We start from the raw sequence: 18,834 nt of genomic DNA on the forward strand, positions 1-18,834 counted from the left end.
CTTAGCACATCCATAATAATCAAACTCTAGTCCCCTCTTAAGACAGACCAGGGGATTCTTGTTTCCAAACCATACCTTCCCTTTCTGGCAAATAAGGGAGGAATTAATTTGTGACCATATCCTTGAATTCTAGAATCCTAGGAAGAATTCCATTGAATAGCTGGGAAGGATCTTGAAAAGTCATCTTTAAGCAGAAGGATATCTAAAGGATCTGAGCTTTTCTTGTAGATCTCTATCCTGGGACTCATTAAAAAAAATTTGAAACAGGCAGCTCTTTTGGATGCCATCCACACAGGCACATTGTGTGTATACGGGGAATAAACTAGGATCCTGAGGGCTTTGTAGCTTTGTGGACTTGGAGGCAGAACAATCCCAGTTGGCAGGAATACTAGCCAAGAGAAGGGGACAGACCAAGGAAGAAAAGGACTCATGAAGAGCAGAAGGGAAAGGTCATATACTCTGTTCCCCACATTTTCAAGGGTCTTCTCTATTTTGAACCATACAGAAGGAAAAGGAGCTGAGCCAAAGGGGCCTGAACTGAAAACACCATCAACGACTATGCCAGAATTGAATTTGATAAAGAAATCTTTGTCCCTGCAAATACTGAGGAGAATTTCATGGTGCAATTTCTGACAAGAAAAAGCTAGTCCTTATATTTTCTTCCTCATAGGATGATACCAGTCCCTGAGAGTTCCCTTTTTGAGATTTATTTATAGAAAAATCAGAGTTTTAAAGGGAAAATGCTACATGTGAAGACAGCTTCCCATTTAAAAATTCATGATCATTCAGGGAGTCAAATTAGGTATGCAAATGAAATCCCACTGGGCAGGGACCAGGCTTAATTAATGTGCTGAACAGTCCTTAGCTATTGTTGGTATTTTATATATGCCACATAATTAATGAGTGCATATGTGGTTCATGCACCCTTTCAGTTCCGATAAGAGGACAAGTCACTGAATTCTCAAGGGCTTGTTAAGGGTACAACTGTGTAGACATGAATACCTTTAAAATAGGAGCAGTAAAAGGGAACAGGAAAACTTAGTAGATACTCCGTGAAAACTGCAGCTGCAGAATTGGAATTGTGGGGAAGGAGCAGCTCCTTTTTTGCTTTAAGAACCATTCAGACTCTTGCTGGTAGATGGACATTGTTTCCCTTCATTTCACCTATTCTCCTTTCCATCAGAGCTGACCTTAAAGTATAAGCTTCAAGACAAACCTCTGACTCTGCCCCCTCACTCCCCCCATTACTACCTTTATCTTTTATCCAAACTTGAAATCTTTCATCTTGTAGTTAATGATAAAATTTAAAAATGCAAAAATTCTCAAAAGAGGGAGCACAGTGACTTAGGGCTACAGAATCTGTCATTCACACCACAAACATTTCTTAGCACCTATCAAAGACTAGGAACTTAGATATAAAACTAAATAAGGCAGAATTGTGGAGCTTATGACCTGAGAGACAAATGGAATTTTAGCTTTGGAATGGAATTTAGTGATTATCTCTTCAATTTTTAAATGAGAAAATAAACATTCCCACTTAAGTACCCAGATGAAATGACTTGGCTCTAAGTCAAATAAAACTAGTTAAGGAACCAGAATGTAAATTCAGTCTCCTGATTTTCAACTCCGGTAGGAAACTTCACAGATAATACCAAAAATGTAAAATGCTCTTGAAAGAGGTTAAGTGATTGCTTGTGGCAGGAACATAAAATAAACTCACATAAATCATCAGCATTTCTATATATTACCAACAAAACTCAGTAGGAAGAGATAGAGAAATTCCATTTAAAATAACGGCAGATAGTATAAAACAGGCCAAGACACAAACAGGAACCACATGAACATAGTTACAAAATTTATTTTTTAAATTTATTTATTCAGTGCCATAGCAATGAAACTACCAAAGAATTACTTTAAAGAACTAGAAAAAAAATGATGCCAAAATTCATCTGGAAGAACAAAAGGTCAAGAATATTAAGGGAAAAAGAAAGAAAGGAAGGCAGCCTAGCCATACTAGATTTCAAACTACTATAGAGGGATAATCATGAAATCAATTTAGTCCTAGCTAAGAAATAGCAGGGTATATCAGTAGTAGTAAAAGACCATAGTAATCTAGTGTTTGATTAAGCACAAAAATTCAAGTTTTGGGGGCAAGTATTCACTATTTGACAAAACTACTGGGAAAACTAGTAAGTAGTCTGAAAGAAAGTAGGCATAGATCAGCATCTCACACCTTATACCTAGATAAAGTAAAACTGGGTACAGGATTTAGACAAATAATTGATATCTTAAGGAAATTAGAAGATCATAAAAAGTTACCTATCAGATTTATAAATAATAAAAGAGTTTGATGAAGAGGCAGGATTACAAGAGGTTAAGTGGATAATTTTGATTATGTGATTGGCAGATATGGAACATGGGGATTTAAGCCTGGATTTGCTCCTAACTAGCTATTTGATTGAACCTCTGGACTTCAGTTTTCTCAGGTATAAAATGGTTAAAGCATACAGTTATTTATTTAGTGCTAGGATTAGTGCTTAGAGATACTTGAGACTAACTCATTTTACAGATGAGGGAACTGAGACCCAGAGAGGCCCAGTGACTAATCCAGGGTCATAGAGCTAGCAAGAATCTGACCTATTTGAACCCAAACCTTCCTGACTCTTATTCCATCACTCTATTCATTAAACCATGCTATCAGCTACAGTGGTCATTTGATCTCTTTGGACCTAATATCTTTATCTGTAAAATGATTGTACTATGTGGCCTATGAGATCTCTTCAGACTCTTGATCCATGATCCTATAATCTAGGGAATCAATTCACACTAAAGTACAACTCATTGATAGTGGAATCTTTCTGTAGGACAAGAAAGACCTAGACATATTTCTTTCTTTCTTTCTTTCTTTTCTGATTTTGTTTAGAGCTATCCCTGATATTTTTTCTCCTTCATTGTATTTCTTTCTCTTTGCATTGCTTTCCTCACCCCCTGTTCTCTAACTCCATTTCCAAAGCCATTTTATTAGCCGTATATTAGTAAAAGTTTTATTACCAGATAGGAAGAAAGGGGGTGAGAAGGAGAGGGGGAAATGGGGAGGGAGAATGAGTTTACTCTGCATTATTAACATTTTCTGAAGTCTAGACAATCAACAATAAGTAAAATCCTGATTTGTAGCATTTATAAACTTTCAAGGTATAAATCAAAATTTAATAATTGGTTCTCAAAAGCCATTTAGAATTGACTCCAGATTACCATTGTTGACTTTCACAGTATTAATTGTAGTTAACTGATCTGCTGCACCTTTTTGATGTCTTATAACAAATGTTTGGAGAGTACAGCCATATCATTATTCTCTTTCACAGAGTGAGGGGGCAGCAATAGATAACAGTTTCATCAAATTCATGTTATTATAACTATAGAGAACAATACTACCATTTATTTGTCTGTCCTATTGACTTACCTGGCACTCTTTTCTCTGTTATTTGTAGATAATGACACATTTTGGGGGTATGTCATTAATTCCACCTATTTGTTCATTTTTTTTTTTAGTTACATACTATTTCTGTTTTCATCCATTCCTGAGATTTCTATCAGCATATTCTTCAAACTACTCCTTGTCATCTTTGATTCTAGAAATAGATTTCTGGAACATTCTAGTAGTTGCTCACTATTTCCTCGAAACATAAAAACCTGAATTTAAAATGCTTCCCTAGGCTCGATTCCTACTGAAAGAAAGGGGAGAGTCCTCCCTGAGCATTGCTAGTACTACCTGAAGAATTATTTAGATTGTTTAGCAGGAAATGACCCCATAATGAAGTTCTTGGCAAAGAACACACTGAATTTCTCAGAAGTCAAAAAGCCTTGCGTTCTTAAGTGTCATAGTCATATTGTTTTGGATTTAGAGCTACAAGGGGCCTTAGAAATGATCTCATACAACATGTATGTTTTACAAATGAAGACAATGAGTGCTACATGGATAAAATGATTTGCCTAAAATTACAGTTAGTAAGTGGAATTTTCATCCACATCTTTCCACACTGACTCTTTAGAATTTTTTTTTACTTTTTTAGTCTTTATTTCTCCTTTTCTTTCATTTTCTTAGCTATCTATATAAAAGCATTTTGCTGTCCTTTATCATCCTTTCATTATTAAAAGGCATCATATGAATGACAGAATAGGGAGTAAAGAGATCATTTGCACAGGAAATAGGAAGAACTGAGACCTCTGACATATACTAGTTGTATGACTTTAGGCAAGTCACTTAACTTCTTACCCCCATACAACCTTCTAAAATTATACATTTCAGAATATGCACTGCAGAAGGAATTTTCTCTTTGCAAATTCACTATGCCAATGAAATCAAAAGACTACTCAAATAAAATAATTATATGCTTATTGTAAAAGCAAGCAAACAACAACACTGACCTGGTCCTCTCCTTGTAAAACCTTACAATCTAAGGCAGAAACATTAATATGGTCACACATTTAGAATGGTCTATTCTTCCCAAGTGAAAAAGGATTTGATTTATTGTTTTGTCAATTGTCTAGATATAAGAAAGTAATGGATAAAATATAGAGTAGTACAGATTAATTTTAAAAATGTGTTCTGAATCTATTTGTTTTTGAAAGCTGGTTGTTGAAATTTATCAGCATGCCACTGCTTCCAAGCCTAAAATTCTCTGATTCTATAAAATGTTATTACTGGTGCACCATACACATATCATAATTTGCATTCTTTTTCCTTCTTTCTTTTCAGTTTCTCTGTTGATTATAGAAGCATATTTTTAATACATCGGTTCAGAGTTAAGGGAATAGACCATAACCATGGAATTAGGGTCAGGTTAATTGATCTAAATGGATGTAGGTTCCATGATGCTGGCCTCATGAGCATCACGGTCTCAATAACCTGAGCAAAGCATCTTAAAAACATATAACAAGCTAATCAGGAATCTAAATCTAGCACTCTTTTTTACAAACTAAGTTAACTTTCTGGATGAATTAAATACCCAGAAAGCACCCAAAGGATCTTCTTAGCCTATAATTTGAATTAACGGTTCTTAAACTTTTTGTCTCAGAACTCTTTTGTGCGCTTGAAAATTACTGAAGATCCTAAACAACTTTTAAAATGTGGGCATAAATATCTACAATATTTTCTTAGTGTATTATTAAGAAAACAGTTTTAACTTCATATTACAGAAAGGCCCTTTAAGGACCGACCAGGATCTCTGGGCTACACTTTGTGAATCACTAGTTTGAATTATCTTCTTCACCAAACCTTTTTCCAAGGCTTGCTTTGAACAACAAAGTGTTCAACATTTAGAATGTTATATTTAACTCTTGACCAAAATATGTACAAGAAACTCCGATGGCTGTTCACAAGTATACCTACCCCATGGTTCTGTCCTGAGCCCTCTTCTTTGTTTGCTATCACTATCTTACTTTGTATTTTTATCAGCTTCCATGAATTTTACTATGTTCTCTGTGTAGAAGATCCCCAGATTTCTATATTCAGCCATGCAATGACCCTGAGCCATAGGCTTGCATCTCCAACTGCCTCATGTACATCTTGAAATGGATGTCCTATAGGCATCTTAAACTTAACAGACACTCAAAAAAGAATTAATAATCTTTGTCCCTTAACCTTCCCCTCTTATGAATTTCCCTGCTACTATTAATGGCATCACCATCCTCACAGTGACCCAGGCTAACAAACTCTATGTCATTATTGATTTCTCATTCTTACTTATCTCTCATGTACCATTCATTTTTACATCTTCTCATTCCAACCTTCACAGTGTCTTTCAGACACATCATTTTCTTTCCATTTATATAATTATAGTTCTAGTTCAGGCCCTCATCATCTTTCACTTGTTTTACTGAAATAGGCTTCTAACTTATCTCCTAACTTCAACTCTCTCCACTCCAATCCATCCCTACTCACCTGCCAAAGTGAAGATCAATTGTATCGGCTATATGCACACATGTAAGCTCACCTAACTTCAATGGCTCACTTTTTATCTCTAAAGAAGCAATATAAAATTTTCTATTTAGAATTTATAGCTCTTCAATCATCTTCCACTTCTCCAGCGGCATTGGTACATGTGTAGTCCTTGAACATAGCATTCCATTTTCCATTTTCCATTTTCCACTTTCCCCCTCCCCCCCCTCCCTAGCTTTCTCTTTACCTTCACCTCTGTCTTCTGACTTCCCTTGCTTCCTTTAAAATGCAACTCCAGGGGGCAGCTAGTTGGCAGAGTAGATAGACCACCAGCTCTGGAGTCAGGAGGAACTGAGTTCAAATCTGGCCTCAGACACTTAATAGTCACCTAGTTATGTGGCCTTGGGCAAGTCACTTAACCCTATTGCCTTGAAAAAAAATAAAATGGAACTCCAGTGCTACCTACTGTAGGAGGCCTTTCCAAGTTCCTCTAGCTATTAATGTTTTTGCCTTGGAGATTGCTTTCCATCTTCTCTGCATATGTCTCCTAATTGCTTACTTTTTTACATACTGTTTCTGTATGGGCTTAATTTTTTCCCTCTTTCATTGTATCACTAGTGCTTAATATGGTGCCTGAGTATTTCATTCATCCAGAAAGTCAACTTAGTCCATATAAAACAGGGTTAGATTTAGATTCCAGAAAAGTAGGTTTAAATCTTGTAAGCTATTTGTCACTTAATCTCTTTGAGCTTTAGTTTCCTCATCTGATAAATGGGGATAGAAACAGCACATAATTCATAAGGCTGTTGTGGGGATGAAATGAGAAAAAAAAGAATATGAAATGCTTTACCAAATTTAAACAATAGTGCAAATGCCAGCTATTATTATTCTTTTATTCTAAACAAAGAAATTAAACCCTGTCCCAAGACTGATGACTAACTGATTTTGGATGGAAGGTGGTAAAAGTTTATTGACGGACAGACTAAGAAAAGTGGAACTGAACAAAGCCCTGATCTCATCTGGTGATTCAGGGATAGCATCACAACCCTTTTCATTAGAATCAGATGGTTTTCAGTGGAAAGTTCAGGGATGAACTTCTTGAGCTTCTGGTAATCTTAGACTGTAAGAATAAACATCTTAGCCTTTCTTTCCTCAGTGAGGATTGACCAGTTAATCTGCTCCCTTTGCCTACAGGATCATTCCAATCTTTCTAATTCATCGGCCTAAGAATAACATCCCATATGCCACAGTGGAGGAGGAGCTGATTGGGGAGTTTGTGAAGTATTCCATCAGGGACGGGAAGGAAATCAACTTCTTGAGAAGAGATTCAGAAGCTGGTCAGAAGTGTTGCACCTTTCAGCATTGGGTATATCAGAAAACCAGTGGCAGTCTGCTTGTCACTGATATGCAAGGTAAGAGAACTAGTCCCAAAGCAACCCATGGGATTCCCTAAGGGAAAGAAAGAAGGAGCAAACAAGAAAGAGAGCTTACTCTGCATTAACCAGAGCAGATTGTTCCTTTGGGGAGGAAAGGAATATCTATTCCTTGTTTCAGTGATAGTCATAACTAATTTGGCCAGAGGAGGAATGGCATAAGGGAAGTGACACAAAATCTAGGCACCTAAGCACTTGGACTTTTGATCTAGGAAGGGCTTTGGAGGTCATCAATTCCAACTCATTCCTTCCATAAATGAGAAAATAGAGGCCCAGGGAGCTTGAGTAATGTGCATAGGATCATAAAACATAGCAAGTGACAGAACTGGGATTTGAACTCAGATGCTCTGACTTTAAATCTCATTCTTTTTCCATCATTTCATGAAGTTCCAATATACCCATGTGATGGTATTAAAATAAGTATATCTTATTTTTTAAAACTTAAAAAACAGTTTGGTGAAACACCGGCCAAACAGAAGTATAGAATAATGGATTACTCTAGAGTAAAGGTTCTTAACTTTTTGTTTGTGTATCATAGACCCCTCTACTAGACAGGTGGAGGTTTTGGACACCTTTTTAAAATAATAGTTTTAAATGAATAAAATTAATTACAAAAGGTTACCAAGGAAACAAAATTATGTAGAAATAAAGATGTTATTTTTCTCCATCTAAACTCATGTTTCCCTGGAAATCTATTCAAGATAGATCCCAGGTTAAGAACCTCAGTCCTAGGTAATTGAGGGATGACTATAAAAGAATGCCTTTCTTTAAGCAAACCCAATCCTATATATGAAAATCAGAATTAGAAAAAGATCACTAAGAAAGTGATTGTGTTCTTTACAAAAAGTTCATCTGCTTTCACAAAAGGAGTCAAGCCAGACCCCTTTAAACATCAAACTTCTCTAATATATTTAAAAGCTAGTTGTTTATACAAAGCTTTTGGGGAATACAAGGTGTGAGGTATAACTAATGAATTTGGTTTTTGTTCTGCTGAATTAATAAAACTCAATAATGATGCTGTTGACATATAAGAAGCCTCCAATTAACCAGCATTTCAAGCTTGTTCCATTGCCTCCTGCTGTCCTGGGTGCTCCCAGATTTGATCATTCCTCTTCTAAGGCCTAATTTTTCATGAAGAATTTTCTCTCTTTCCTGCCCCCTAGCCAGAGGGTAGGAATACTTGGTCTTCCCAATGACCCCCAGAGGCCAGTACACTGAAGATAGTTATGTTCTTTTATTCTCAGGAGAGCTATCACTGTTATAAAAACTTCTTCCTTTATGACCCTAGGTAGCTTTCTATCCTAATTAGACTCTGCTTGTGAAATCATTGATGTTCCCTTCCCTTCCTCTTCCTCTTTGGTGCTAATTTTTCATTAAATATGAAGCTATAGCCTGGAGCTGTCTGCCTAGTTTTTATTGTCCTTTATAATTGGCAATAAACAGTCATAATACAGCATTACATTCCAGATATGAAATGAAATATATCAGTTAATGTACCAATGAGGTATTTCACAAGACTTCCTTTATTCAATCCTGCCAAGAAATCTGCCTTTTTTTTTTTTTTTTTTTACTGTTGGTTGCATAGTTGCACATGATAATTCTATTTGTGCTCCAAATGAATCCCATGGTTGTTCCTGTTACTGAGACTGGCCCTCCACCAAGGGTTCTTCACCTTTTTTGTTTCATTGACCCACCTCTTGGAAGCCTACAGAAACTTTCTCAGTGTAATGTGTTTAAATAATCAGAGGAAATGCTAACTTTTAGATAGGGATGGGTGAAAATAAAGATATAGCTTTTTTTCCCTCTGAAGTTCATGGACCCCTAGAAATCTGTCCATGGCAGATAACGAATCCTTATTTTACAAAATTGAATGGTTCAGAGAATGGCAATAATTGGGCAACAGAAAATTAGATCACAGATGGCAAATCCAAAGCAGTCATTTTAACAACTGAAATAACTGGGCCAGGCCTGGTAGAAACAACTGTCTCAGTTGTCATTGTGATGAGTAGATCATGCCTTCATGTACTAGTTGATCTGTATAACTCTCACACAAGGGACAGTCAAAACAAGTATTGTGTCCTAGAGATGCTCCAGTTACTGATGCTGTGAAAGACGGTAAGTACAAAGACAGGCTGATGCTATGAAGAATGAGTCAGGATCAAACAGCTCAAGACATCTGCTCTTATAAACCAAAATGGTAACTACTGGCCTAGGCCATCAAGAGCAACTCACAATGTATGCCCTGAAAACAGTTGGGAGCAAATCTCTAGGATTATGAGCTAGAAGCATTTTAAATTTGGACTTTGAAGAAGGGATCAAAGGACTATAGTTTTCTACTGCATTATTGGAGAGCTGAGAAATATGGTTTCTTACCTCTTCATCTCTTAAGCTTTATAGCTTTTTTCTTAAAAATTTTTTTTTCTTTAGCAAGTTTTGGAGACCAACCTATTCTGACCAAGACACATGTGCCAGTTTTTAGTTATGAGTAGAGGAAGGAAGAAGACAATAGTAATAGTAATGAATAATCTCCAATAAAGGGCCATTGTATATCCCAACAGAAAGGAAAATGGAAAGGATCAATTCTTTAGAGTTCAATAAACATCAAGTACCTAGTACAGGAAAAAGTCCTTACAATATAAAACATGAAAGACATTGTGGTATAGTGGAAGGAGAACTGACCTCAGAGTCATAATGATCTGGATTCAGCTCCTGCCTAGGACAAATACTGGTTGTGTATCCTTAGCAAAACACTGAGGCAACCGTTGCAAATCAGAAATTAAATAACACTGCATTGGAAGTGAAAGTTTTTTCAAGAGTTGACTACCCTAAAGAAATCACAAGTCCAGACCAAACCAAACTAAAGTATCTTTTTCAAGAACATAGATTTCTAGTTATTTATGGATCCTAATAGCCTGGAAGACTTAGAAATGAAGATTGGAAATTGAACTTGAATAGTAGTAGATGAAGGTGGCAATATAGCTTAGGGGATAGAGAGCCGGAATGGGGACCTGAATTCATTCATGTCTTGCCTGTGACAGACACATACTCGAAGTATGACCTTAGGCAAGTCATTTAATTTCTTCCTATTTTCTGACTGCTAATAAATGACTTAGCTCCTGACCGATCTTCAATGCTTGAGTTTTTTCCCCTGGGAGTTTTCCATCCCAATCAATTCCCCTTTCCCCACAAAATATGTAAGTGCACATGAGTAAAGTTCCAGGATGCTATCACCAACAGACCATAAGAATATACATATCAAAGAAACCAGTCACCTAAAGCTAAGTCAACCTCCAGAAGCCATCCATCCATTCACCACTGCCCAATGGAAAGAATATTGGCTCTGGATTCTAAAGTCCTGGTGTTACTTATTACTTGCATGGCCTTGGGCAACTCAGTTTACCACCCTGGGCCTCAGTTTCCTATTGTTTAAATAAAGGGAGTGAACTATATGACTTGTGAGGTTCCTTCCGGCTATAGGAATTTGAAATAACTACTATGCCAAATCTGTCCTGATCACCTCTTATTGTAATTTAAAGTATATGGTTAAATTTTTTGATAATTTTTATTTAATTGTAGTTGCTAAAGAGAACTTTTTTCTTGATTCTATTTTATTTTTTAAGTCATATTTCATTTCTTTCTAATCTAACAGTGGCATCTGGTAATGGGGGAAGGGAGCAGGGAGCAACAACCTGGTTTCAAGGACCTTTTGCCAATTGATTAGGGGAGAAAGAAACTTAAGTAGCTCTATAAAATGGATTTGTAATTTTAAAATACATTTCACAGGAACCATGAAGCAAGATCTTCAAGGAGAGTTTTTTTATTTTTATTTTTTAAAATAGCCCCTGATATCCAAGCCCCATGATGCATTTCCACGTGTGTCTTGGTAGTTAACAATGTCAGAATAGAGAGATGAATTAGTTCCCAACTGTGGAAAACACTTTAAAAAATGCTCATTGCTTTCCACAAAAGTGCCATTTCTAATTTACCTCTCAGGTTCAAAGCAGAAAAACAGGGCTCAGAGCTTCTGTCTGACTAATCAGACTGAAAAGAAAAAACGTCCTAAGCTGTTGCTGGGCTCTACCCAGGCCCTGATGCTTTAGAGCATTGATGTTCAGTCTTATTGGTGCCCAATGAGGGTTTAGGGGATTAAAGATATGCTAGTCTCCTTGCCCTTCTCTCCCCCCAAATTTGTATACATTTTGTATTTCTTTATAGGTATGTCTTTGAGCAGTAGAATGGAAAGTCTTGAGAAGAAAGGATTCTTTTCTTTTTGTCTTTCTATCCTTATCACCCATGCCATGCTCAACCAATTGAGCCATATAGTCTATGCTTGTGTTTTTGACGGATGGGATCTGGAGGAACACCAGAGACAGTCACAGCATCTTGAAACTGAAGAGGGGAGGATCTCAATAGCTGTCTACTCCAAACCATACTTGAATAAGAATTGTCTATAACATTGTAGATAAATCATTACCTAATACAATAATTGTAATAATAATTAATAAAGTTAAACTAGAATATTAGCAACTTGTGAGAGGAAGAAGAGGGTGTAGTCATCTCAGAATCTTAATACAATGATTTGTTTTTGTCTCTGATGTACAGAATATGTGATTCTGAGCAAGTCATTGACTTCTTAAGGCCCCAAGTAACCCTTTAAAACTACTAGTTGCAAGGAGACAACTAGGTGGCATAGTGGATAGAGCACCCACCCTGAAGTCAGGAGAATCCAAGTTCAAATCTGGTCTCAGACACTTAGTAATTACCTAGCTGTGTGACCTTGGGCAAGTCACTTAACCCCATAACCTTACAAAAACCAAAAACCAAAAACTACTAGTTGCAGAGATAATGGAGACCTGCATTAATAGAGAAAAGTTCCTTACCTGGGTGTTCCCAATACTAAGGAAATCACTCCAGTCCCTTTCTCTGTAGCAATTCATATCTTTGCTTCACTGCTTTCATTTATTTTGATCCTTACAGCAAATATTGTAAGGCTGGCTTCAGGTCAGTATGACCTGGGATTGAATATTGCCTTTACTGTATATTGACTGTGGAACCCTGGATGAGTCATTTGACCTCTAGTGCCACCTGGCAACTCTATAATTGTAAATGATACCAAAGTTGCTTATCCTGTTTGATATCCTGGACATTTCCTCTGAGGAAAACCAAAACAAAACAAGTCAAAAAGTCAAACATCTGTCATATGATGCTATTTTCTGATTCTCATAAAAATTAAGTGACAGATATTTAGTATGATTATCTCCATTTTAGAGAAGAGGAAAATGAGGTTCTTTGATGTGAAGTGGCTTGCCTCAGATCATAGAACTCTTAAATGAGAAGAGTTAAACCTTAACTTAAACTCAGGAGCAGAGTTATAAACAAAGCTAGTTCCATCACTGTCCTCAACTGGCTCCAAAATGCCATTACCCACCCCACCCCCAACAAACTCTTTTCCCATAAGAACATCATTAGAACTAGGTCAAATACCAGGAACCAATCTTTGTCTTCCCAGAATGAAAGGAAGGGGCAAGCATCAAGCAGGGGGACTGCTCTGGAGGTGGTGCATCTTGTTCTCCCTGCATCCTTACCAAAGGCCACCAGCAGATTTTTCAGGATTTAAGCAGGAAAGCATGGTGGACTGGAATACAGAAACTGAGAATGGAACTCAGAATAGAATCTACATCTGTGTTTTATCTAGTCAAGTAGATACAGAAAAGGTTTTGGGAAATTATACTTAATAATTAAGAAAAGAGTACCATGCCATCTCCCTCTTACACGTGGCTCCTGTAATACTCAGGCAATAATAGGATACTAGAGCTCTTATTCCTGTACTACAGCTAGACAAGGATAGGAAGGCATCCCCTTCAAATGGGCATATAATTAGAGCACATTTTCTCTGCAAAGCAAAGAGATTTTTCCACTCATTCCATTCTCACCATTTGATAGAGCAGGAACTTGGGATCTGATTGAAGGTATGCCCTAACTTCCTACTCTATTGGGGTTTGCTTCTATGTGTCATGTTCTCTCCTTCTCTCAGTATCATCTGCCATCTAAGAGCTTCCCTTTTCAATATTTAATTGGACTTGGACCTTTTAGCAAGAGCCAAAGAGCTCCATATGCATCTCCTTGGAGAGAGCTCCTGGGAAAAGGGTAGAAGAGGCCAGATGAATTTAACTGGATGTAATTTGAAGAACCAAAAGGACCCCCCTCTTCCCCTGACAGGCAGTGCTGAACAAGGGGCAGCTCAGACCTGGAATGCCATTTCTCAAGACTCTGAAAGGCCCTCCATTATTAGGGTATTCATGCCACAGTGATTTATTTACATAAGACATGAATCTACTATCCTTCTCCGGATGTGCAGCTTACAGTTCCTCATTACTGCTGTGTCAAAGGCCTGGCACTCCTTTTATCATTCATTTACAGTCTGTTCATTTTGGAAAAGCTAGTGGTCATCAGCTCAGAGAAAGCAACCTCAAGCAGAGAAAACCCCGGGTGAAAAATAAGCTCCTTGACTCAGGAAGGGAAATGATGAATGATGAGAGGCATTGGTACTGCCCCTCAGTGGTGAATTAGTGCTTTTCCTTCTGAGAAGCTCATGGTATCTCAGGCCCTATCTTTCCTCTCTTTTCCTGTAGGTGTAGGAATGAAGTTAACTGACGTTGGCATAGCAACATTGGCGAAAGGGTGAGTGAAAAAAAGAAATCCTACAGCGTATGCTTTTGCATTGTATTTCCCAAAGCCTCACTGGGCAAACACGATAGAGACTGGCCTTATATGTAATGTTAGTCTCTTGACCAACTTTGAAAGACAAATATTCTTGGTAATATTTCTCCTGTCTCATTTCTATCAATTATTTATGGAACTATACTCTTTTAAGAAAGTATTTGCATATTTCTTTTAGGATTAATTCCTAACAGCTTTATTTTGAAATAAATAAAGTACCATTGTTTTTCCTCTTCACATGGATACTCTGGTTTTCTAAGATTTCTTTTTTCAGCATTACTAAAATTTAGCACTATTTCCAAAGTGGAAAAAAAAGAGTTGTCTAAGAAATATTTCCTCTTGCAAGTGAGTGGGCACAAAGAATTTATCTGTAACTGACAATATTAAGAAAATATTGATTTTTATAGCTGGGAAAAAATTAATCAGTCCTTTTTTCTATTTTCTCACATTTCTTCTTCCCCTAATCTTCTCCTTCAACATAGGATGTTATTTTGCTCTGCCAGAAAGGAAGATAAAGAGAGTAGCCTTAGAGGAAATGGGGGTAGGATTACTCCCTATCTTCTCTAAAATATTCTGTATTTGAGATTTTGGGGTAGCTGGGTATTTGACTATTGGGTTGCTTTCTGACCATGGTGGAAGAAGAGAACATAAAGACAGCTTGAAAGAAAGTAAAAACTGGAATACATCTTCCTTTAACCTGAAAAATCAATCAGCCTGCATTTCTTGAGGACCTGTGGGAATAGTAGTACCCAATTCTATTTGGTTTTCTGGGCTTTAACTTACATTGGACATTCCCTCTTTTCTCTACCCCTCTCCCCCCAAAGAAAAAATCCTGCAAAATTTACTTCAAAAAAAAATCACTAGACTGAACAATAGCTGGCATTTTTTGGCTCCAGACTGATCATGGTGATCTTTGTTATAATGCATGGAGTTAAGGGTTTGGGTGTACATACCTCCAAATACACAAATACACTCTTCCTTTTTAGAACAGTCTCTGTCCTGACATCAGAGCAGGAAAGCTATATCTCACCATTCAAAGTCACAGACTAGAGAATCTTTATATGTCCCATAACCTCTTCAATATTATGATAAAATGGAAAAACAAGTAGAAAAAAATAAACAAAAGTTGCAATGCTCTGGGATAGTACTTAATCATTTAGCAGCTGTTTTAGAACTATGGAACAACGCTCTGAGGAATATCTAGACTCTTGGAGAGCCTGAGTTGATACTTCAAGGGGGAACCAATCACTTGGGGTTTTTTGGGGGGGCAGTGTTAAGGTCACTGGACTGAACAGACACAGCACCTTAAGGTCCACTAGGGGTGGTGTCTAAACAACCAATCTAAAGATTTACTCATGTACCTACATTATTTTGATTGTTCATCTCTATCAGTTAAGAAAAGACACTGTTGGGGTGGCTAGGTGACACAGTGCCCTGGAGTCAAGAGTACCTGAGTTCAAATCTGGACTCAGACACTTAATAATTACCTAGCTGTGTGGCCTTGTGCAAGCCACCTAACCCCATCTGCCTTAGGTTATAACTGCCCTAATAAACTATTCCTGCCTCTAAAGAGGAAGTTTGGGAGCTTATGAAACAGAGGAAGGGGAGTAGGTAGGGCTGTAAAGAGTGAAGAGCAGGTGTGATTGTGTTGGAAACAAGTCCTGTGATTGACTACCTGGGAAGATTGGTATGCAATCCATCTTTCCACTTTCTGATTGGCTAACATAAAACTTTTGCGGTTTCTGCTCTATTGTGTAGAATGAGATCAAGAAGGTAGATGTTTCACTAAGGAGGAATACAATTAGGTTTTACAGAGAATGTTAGATGTGAAAGGAACCTTAGAAATTATCTGATTTAACCCCTTCGGATAAACCCTGGCAAATAAAGAAATTCAAACCCAGAGAGGGGAAGTAACATCCAAAGTCACACAATGGAAGCACCAGGTCTAAAGTCCAGTTCTAATTCTCAGTCCAAAAAACAAAAAATGTCCAGAGAAACAGAAAAACTGATCATCAACTCTTTGCAATAGAAATTTATTATGAGGTTACTCTCTTGGAACAACAAGTTAGATAACAAAACAAAAGGCTGGAATTTTAAATATGATTCCAGGATTGACAGGAAGGGAGAAGAGGTAAAAGAAAACAACCAGCAGAACAAAGGGAAAATAAAAAAGAGGGAAAGAACCTAAGATCGATCTAACTGGAAAAGTTTGACAAGGTATGTATATAAATTCAGTTTAACAGGGATTCATCATCAGCTCTGCAGTAACTTAAACTGGTGAGAGTGTGGTTAGTTCATTCATAGCAGACAGAAATAGAGAGCTGGATGTTAACATTTGGGGATAATAGACTAGGGTTAATGCTAATGCTTGGAATTATGTCCTGTGGTTAACCTCAGGACATATATAACATAAAAGAGGGGGGAGACACCAATAGACAAGATCTGTTCCTGGAGGGGGCCAGATTATTCAATTAACCTGATTATATGAAAACATTAGAATGGGACTTTCAGAGACTGCAACAACTTTGATTTATTTTATTGCCCATAATAGGCATCTTTACCAACAACAGAAAGAAAAGGAAACTAACAAAAAAGGCCATATATTTATTTCCTTCCCCTTTCAGAAAGTGGTAACCAATTGGGAAACTAAGATTCCCAGGTTGGAAAGTGACTAGTCTAGGGTCATACAGATAGCAAATGACAGAGGTAGAATCTGAACCAAAATCTTGAACACACAGAGCTTTTTTAAAAATTCAGTTAAAAGAAATTAAACATAGATTAAACTGTAAATAGATTTTCTCCAATGCCAAATCCACATCTGAATTATTTTCACAGATGAACAGTCCTGCTACAATACAAAACATCTGGAGGGTTGGGGGGGTAGATGTGGATGATGGAGCTGGGCACAGAAATAAGTTTGTTTTTGTTAAAGGCAGATTTATATTAGTAAGAGACAGGGTTTGTACAAATCATTACTCCAAAGCAAGCCTAGGTCTTCTCTCTCTGCCAAGTTACCTTTCATTTCTCTCCCATACAACCTACATTAGAGAAGAAGCTTCACATAAATTGTGCCCCAATTTCTAAGAATGAAATTTGTACCATAGTCATACCTTAATTAAACTGATAGATTCCAGAGATGGTGATTTAGAAGTAAATTGTTATTCATGAGCTTCCTAAATGAAGATAGGGCAAGTCTCAACAATTTTTCATTTGTTTGATGATAACACACTCCTCCCCTTCCTCCCAGCATTACTCTTAAAACATAACTATATGATATTTCTTCTGGGAGGCAGGACATATTATGCTTGAGAGCACACCCCACACGTACACATGTATCCTAATGTCATTAATCTTTTGGCGAAGTTGGAAGTTTTAAGTTCCAATTGGTTAGTCAGAAACTCTTAACAAATTGAATTGTCTTGACATCTATTTAGCCATTGACTTTTCGGTCAGCTGCTCCCTGTTAGAGAGATTCAGTTTGCTGGCTCTGGTGCTACGCTTTTTTTCATGATTGAAAATTCCTCAGCCAACATGAAATGCTCTGAAGGAAAAGCCTCCTAAGAGGGAAAAGCAGCTAGTTTCATATAGGGTTTTGGAATCATGCAAATAATAGTTTTTCAAGCAAGCTAGCAAAAACAATAGTAACCACCATTGAAAAGGATGTGCAGAAGTACTGTGACTTTTAATTTATTTTCCATTGATCCTGTAATAAAAAAACGAAGAGGGACAGATTCAAATATCTTTGTCTATCCAGGCTGGAGATGAAGATTAAAAATTCAGTCAGCAGAGGGCACCAGAGTCAACAATTTAATGGTATTTTTTTTTCAAAAATGTCTATTCCCCATCTCTAGATTTAACTAGAATAAAGAAAAGAAATGTACATTGAATAGGGTTTTCTCTCTCACTCAGAAGAGCTGAGCCAAAATAAGACAGGGACAAGAGCAAAGAAGAGTACTCCTCCTTTTGGAGAGTTGCCGAGAGCAATTGAGCCAATTTTTGCTTTCCTTTCTCTATACTTTATGAGAATAGGGATAAGTGATTCATAGCGCTTGTCAGAGATGTCAAAATTAAACTCCAAAGATGCTGGGTGCTGAAGAACAGATGGGTCCCTAATATGGAGAGATGGGACCCCCATGCTCTGAAGTTTCAGAAGTAGGGTTCAGATGGTTCCCTTGAGTATGCCAACACTGACATAGTCTCCTCCCCCAATCCCCGCACTACAAACCATAATAATAATAGAGTGGCTTGAATTAGGTTTGCAATTGCTGCCAAACCTGAATTCCTTTTATCATTCTGCCTTTGTAGAACAAATGTTGCATTCTGGACCTACCAAGGCAAATAGCACTGCCTGAGCCTCAGAACTAACAATGGTAAATAAAGGCAGGTGGGGGAGGGCAGGGGTACGCCTTGGTGCTGATGGCACATTCAGAAGTCAAAGAATACTACTGAATCAGTAAGGGAAGCACTGAAAGCACTTGATGGGTACAGGAAATTAGTTCTAATGATGAGAAAAGAGGAACTAGAATGGGAATAATTGTTAGTTCCTGGAGCCAGAATGCTTCCCCCATGTGGAGAAAACCACAAGGTTCTGGAACAGTACTCCCTGATCTTTTCTCAGGCTATAGGAGGCTGCCCGGCATCTGCTGGGGAGCTACAGATTACTGTAGGCAGACCGATGGCATAGTTGCAGTGCAAACAGATCAGATTTAAGAAATACTACATTGCCACAAAGTAGCCACTCAA

At 37.4% G+C, this 18,834-nt stretch overlaps 1 protein-coding gene across 5 annotated transcripts in view; it reads left to right on the forward strand.

Moving 5' to 3' along the window:
* ALPK2 (alpha kinase 2) overlaps nucleotides 1–18,834 on the forward strand; it is a 215,722-nt gene that overhangs the window by 157,729 nt on the left and 39,159 nt on the right. For 3 of the 5 annotated variants that reach the window (XM_074205153.1, XM_074205154.1, XM_074205155.1), the window contains 2 exons: nucleotides 7,133–7,350; nucleotides 14,004–14,052. In XM_074205153.1, the coding sequence (XP_074061254.1) occupies nucleotides 7,133–7,350; nucleotides 14,004–14,052 (267 nt within the window). Of the gene's footprint in view, nucleotides 1–7,132; nucleotides 7,351–14,003; nucleotides 14,053–18,834 lie in introns of those variants that run through there. The other 2 variants (XM_074205158.1, XM_074205156.1) reach the window with 2 other exon arrangements.

This window comes from Macrotis lagotis, chromosome X (genome assembly GCF_037893015.1).
Source record: "Macrotis lagotis isolate mMagLag1 chromosome X, bilby.v1.9.chrom.fasta, whole genome shotgun sequence".
NCBI classification, from domain to species: Eukaryota; Metazoa; Chordata; class Mammalia; order Peramelemorphia; family Peramelidae; genus Macrotis; species Macrotis lagotis.